Raw genomic sequence first — 4,826 nt, 5'->3', positions numbered from 1 at the left:
CATCTCCCGGGAATAGAAAGCAATGACGGATTCCTTTCAAACACGGGAACACGGAGAGGAATGAGCGGAGATGCCGTTTTCGCATGACTAGAGAAGTAAATATATCAAATTACTACCTCCGTGCACACAAGTAGTGTGATCCGTATTGACCCCCAGCCCGGGGTGAACACTTTTCAAAACCGTAAACTTCTAATACGGCTAACATGGCGCCCAGACTGTTGTCCACACCTTTTCTTTGAGACACCAATACTGCAGGATTCACAAGAATCTTTTGGTCCTGAGGAGAATCCCATAATAGGGGATTCGAAACGCGTCGACCACTTCAGTCTCTCTGTCATTGATAAATTGTTTTGTCCAAAAAAAAGTTGTCTAGATAAGATAGGACTTAATCCTTGACAAATTTAATTTTCATAATTTAAAAGACTAGACAAACACCATCCATGACTGTACAGGATTTAATAAGACAGTGACAAAGGGCTCTACTCCAAAAGACTCAAAGTTCTTGGTTGGGTATGTAAGATGTATGTTTGAAGAGTGAAAGTGATATGTATATGTGTTGGTATATTGTAAATTTGTAAAAATTCTATGTAATTGTTTAAATATTGTGTCTCTGTATTTTTTTGTATATAATGTATATATGCACAAAAAAACTGTCTTGTGGAACAAAATGAAAATAATTCAAATAGTGACTCGAATTGACTAAAATAAAATGACTGATGTAAGTAATAAGTGGTTTGGTATGCTTCATTCATACCACTACCTGATATAAAAAGTGGTTATTTAGTCCAGCACTGGCATTTGTGTTGTTGTTTATATTATGTTGACATCTCCCAGCCCTTTTAAGTTGAAGTCCGTGGCAGTGGGCACATAGCCGACGGCTGTGCGATCCGCGCACCCCTCGCCGTTGATCCTTCGGAACATCCATTCCAGAACACGGGAGTTCTCACCATAGCCGGGCCAGAGGAAGTTGCCTTGTGCATCTTTGCGGAACCAGTTGACATGGAAGATCTTGGGTAGTTTGGCGGCGGGGAAGTGCTCCATGCTCAGCCAGTGGGCGAGGTAGCGGCCGAAGTTGTAGCCGAAGAAAGGCCTCATGGCGAAAGGATCGTGCATGATGACTTTGCCTGAAATTGAATGAGTAAAGCATCACATGTAAATGAAACAAGTTATTTTTAGGGGAGAGCACAGACTTATACACACTCATTTAAAAGAACTTTTTGTTAGTCAGGGTGAGTTTTTTTTAAAGACAGTTGAGTTTGGAAGTGATGGTGTCCAATTTTAAGTACTTTGTTTGAAGGTTTGTGTTTTTGTGTCAAGGGAGTGGCAGGGAGTCTTAATTGCAAGTACAGAAAAATATGGGGCATAGTATCAAGCACATGTGATAATTATCCTAAATCACCTATAGCGCGATTTTCATTATCGCCGTCCATCGCTGGATTTTAGCACAGGGTAAGCGACGTATTATTAATGCCTTTCCCCAGGCGATGTGAAATCCAGCAATAGAGGGTGATAACATGCATTAGCGTGGGAAAAGCTGCAAAAAATGCCCTGCGAAAATGTAAACCTTGATAATAGGCTGGTGTGGACTTAGCCGCTAGATCCACCTCCCATGTTACAGATGATTAAGTCAGATTAATAGCAAGAGTTAAAATCCTTTCGATGAAGGGTCCTTAGCGCGACTTTGATCATCAATTTGCGGGCCTGGGACATCCTTGTAAATATCGCAATGCAGTATTAGCGATCTTTACCCATGTTGTTCTGTGAGGATGTTGCGTGTTCATCTAGGGTCCTGATCGATACTGTGACCTTATGCCCCTATTCGGCTATAAATCCATTTTATTCCCTATATTGGCATAACCGTTCAAGTGCGATATTCAGAAAGTCATCTCTGACCTCACACGAACAGAGCCACGTTCAAGGAAACCTCTCTCTGCCACTTCCTTTGCGACCAATTAGTACAATGACAGAGCAGAAGTCCCTATCTGATATTCCTAGATTAACACTCCGAGTTCTTCAACAAGATAAAAACTCAGCAAACTGGGAAATCCCCCTTGCTATGTTTTGATTAGTAATAGAACTCTAATGAGCAACTGATAGCTATCACTTCCTAGTGATATCTTTAATTGACGTCTTATGTCCAGCAAACTTGCGTCAAACCCGGCACCTGTCAGGTATAAATACTACCAACGTTGCCTTAAGCAATTGTGGTCGAGAGCTGTTGTGCACCCTGTTGCGCATACCGTTACTGTTGCCGAGCACTGTAGCACTCTGTCGCTGCAGCCTGCTGTCCCTGTGGTGGTGAAGCTACTGATACCATTATCGCTGCTAAAGCGCGAACGATGGTGCAGTACGCTTAGGAGCCGAACAGACGTCCCTCTGCGAAGAGCCTAGCAGATCCAGCTGCCCGCGGACGCTGTCCCCCGCCTCCTCCTCTCGACGCGCTGAAGAAGAGCCGCTGCCTTTCTCGTGCAGAGAAATCCAGCTCCGGCGTTTCCGGTTTACCCTCGCGGGTGACAGGGATATCGAGCTTCCCCTGAAGGAGATACCAAACCTCCATCATTCTATTCAGAGGTATGGTGCTGACTAAAACCCTTAAATGAGAAATCTTGAAACAAACCTTGGCAAAACCAACTTAACTTAAAGCTACTTACTTACTCCCCTTCCACGTGTTAGGCTTAGGTCAGGCACACTGGGGTAGGCTTAGTTAGAAGCATCAGTTGAGTATTTTAGCCTAATGTATATATGACTGTATATATGTTTTATTACTTTTAACCATTGTATGGCTAAGAAACCATATCAATGATTTTACAGTATTATTTCGCAATACTTATCTTACTGTACGTACTCTTTATCATAACAAGCTTTGCAATTGTGGTAATACATTTCTCTTGTACGAGAAGAAAGACTGTGCAATAAATGTTAACCTTGATTGACAAACGCCCGTCTCTCTATTCTCTACATCTCGTGAAAGTAAACTGCACTAGACTGACTGAGTGAAATACATGTCTATTGTTTCACACGACCCTAGAGATTGACTCTTGATCTGAGGAGCAAAGTTGTCATGTTGCACGGTTGTTGGAAAACTGAATCCCTTCTTGTCTGTGCTAGGGAAGCTGATCACTTCCTATGCAGAAAAGAAAGTTTCCAGTGACCTCTGAGCTAGTTGGTAACACACCCAATTAAGTTTAGCATAGTCAGTGGAGGCCTGGAATATAAGCAGTTCCACGTCGATACTACTGTTTATGTTATTCCAATGCGCAGGGCCTAGTGGGAAACTAGGAACTACGCTACAAGGAACGCCCACTTTGCATGCCATTAGCGATAATAATCGCTGATATGCAAAGTGGAGTAAAGATGGCTGCTAACTGAAGGAAACATGCGTTATCGTGTCTATGATAATAGAGCGATATTTAAATTTCCACTTTTCGGCCAAAAACAGCCGCTAAAGCGGCGAAATTGGGCTTGATAATATGCCCCTATATTTTTCAAAAATGACTTTGTTTTCTTTGAACGCTGGTGTATATTCAACCAGACTGTGACAGAGGAGACCTTGCACGACATTTAATAGCACAAAATAAGAATTTGACTCACCTTTGTGCTCTGCTGCAGCTGTGGACTCAGATCTCATGGCCGCCCCCACAAACACCCCATGCGCCCAGCTCAGAGGTTCATACACCAGAGGAACACCTGCAGACCAGAGGAAGAACCATCAGTCCCATATTCGATCGGAAAACCATGACAATTTCTACCAATTAGTTATGACTACAAAAAACACATTTTTTTAACCCTTCAACTGGGAATTTATTGTGAAAGTAATACAAATCATGCCACAAATGTGGCTTATTGGTACAGGGTAAGGCTAATAAATCACTCTCCATATTCCTCCATTACGCCTTTAAGATAGCTTCAGGACACAGTGATCAGTCGATATTCTTAAGGCGAAGGACCTTGTCATGAGTGATGTAATGTGGGAGGTCATAAGCAGTGCATTTGTGAATTTCACTTGTTTTATATAACTAAAATCTGAGCCTAACTATAACCTCCATGTAACCTTTGTTTTTTCATTGAATTTGTACGTTTTTTAAAAAGCTTATTCCTAACTATAACACCACTGTAACCTTTGGGTTTTTTCAGTGAATTTCTATGTTTTTTTAAGTAGGTTTTTTAAGGACGTCCTTAGGGACCAACTACCCCTCCTGTTACCTCCAGTAAGTCCCACACAGCAGGATTGCTGAGAGGTTGTCAGAGGCCATGCCCCCTTTCTCCACCACTCTGTAAACATGCCTCCTGGCACACTACTAATAGGGGAATGAAGTCCCCTTGGCTATTGAGGGTACTTGGGGGCTAACTACCCCTCCTGTTGCCTCCGGTAAGTCCCACACAGTGGGTTTGCTGAAAGGTTTTCGGTGGCCACACCTCCTTAGTCTACCATTCTGCAAACTCAGCTGCTTGGCCCTCTTTCCCTGGGCTGTTTCTGGCCCCATGGACCACATCCCCTGGGACCAGCCCTTTTTTCAATGAGGAGGGGTGACCATGCACCCCTCTCTCAGGCAATTTTCGGCCCCAGGGACCCCATCCCCTGGGGCCTGCCACCTTGTTAATTTTTTTTATTTTTAAAGGTGGGTATGCGGCCCTCCTCCTAGACCTATTTCAGCCTCGGGGATCCCTTCACCTGTTGTCGGGCCTGTAGTGTGGGTGCCCTGGTCACACCCAGGTCACCCACTTTGTAAAGGCTAGAGACCGCAGAGGAAGCCTCAAGGCCCCCACAGTCCCTGCCAGCTCCCCGCCTCCATGGGAGCAGGTATTGCTTTAACACATAGCAAGCT

The 4,826-nt window shown here is 43.8% G+C and overlaps 1 protein-coding gene across 1 annotated transcript; it reads right to left on the bottom strand.

Moving 5' to 3' along the window:
- Positions 1-810: 810 nt before the first annotated feature.
- Positions 811-3,690, bottom strand: LOC147706061 (phosphoenolpyruvate carboxykinase, cytosolic [GTP]-like). Its single transcript, XM_086929592.1, has 2 exons — positions 3,592-3,690; positions 811-1,124 (listed from the first exon to the last, which is right to left on the bottom strand). Exons 1-2 carry the CDS (start codon positions 3,626-3,628, stop codon positions 811-813), a joined length of 351 nt encoding a protein of 116 aa, XP_086785718.1. The 5' UTR covers positions 3,629-3,690.
- Positions 3,691-4,826: the final 1,136 nt, after the last annotated feature.

The sequence above is a fragment of the Lissotriton vulgaris genome, chromosome 7, assembly GCF_964263255.1.
Source record: "Lissotriton vulgaris chromosome 7, aLisVul1.2, whole genome shotgun sequence".
Classification (NCBI taxonomy): Eukaryota; Metazoa; Chordata; class Amphibia; order Caudata; family Salamandridae; genus Lissotriton; species Lissotriton vulgaris.
Note: the sequence above shows the minus strand (reverse complement) of the source record. Positions and strands in the feature narration are given on the sequence as shown.

Excerpts from the sequence above, each read along its gene's own strand:
- LOC147706061 (XM_086929592.1), bottom strand. The coding sequence starts at position 3,628 with ATGAGATCTGAGTCCACAGCTGCAGCAGAGCACAAAG. Across the intron at positions 1,125-3,591 it reads AGCTGCAGCAGAGCACAAAG|GCAAAGTCATCATGCACGAT; the intron begins GTGAGTCAAATT and ends ATTCAATTTCAG.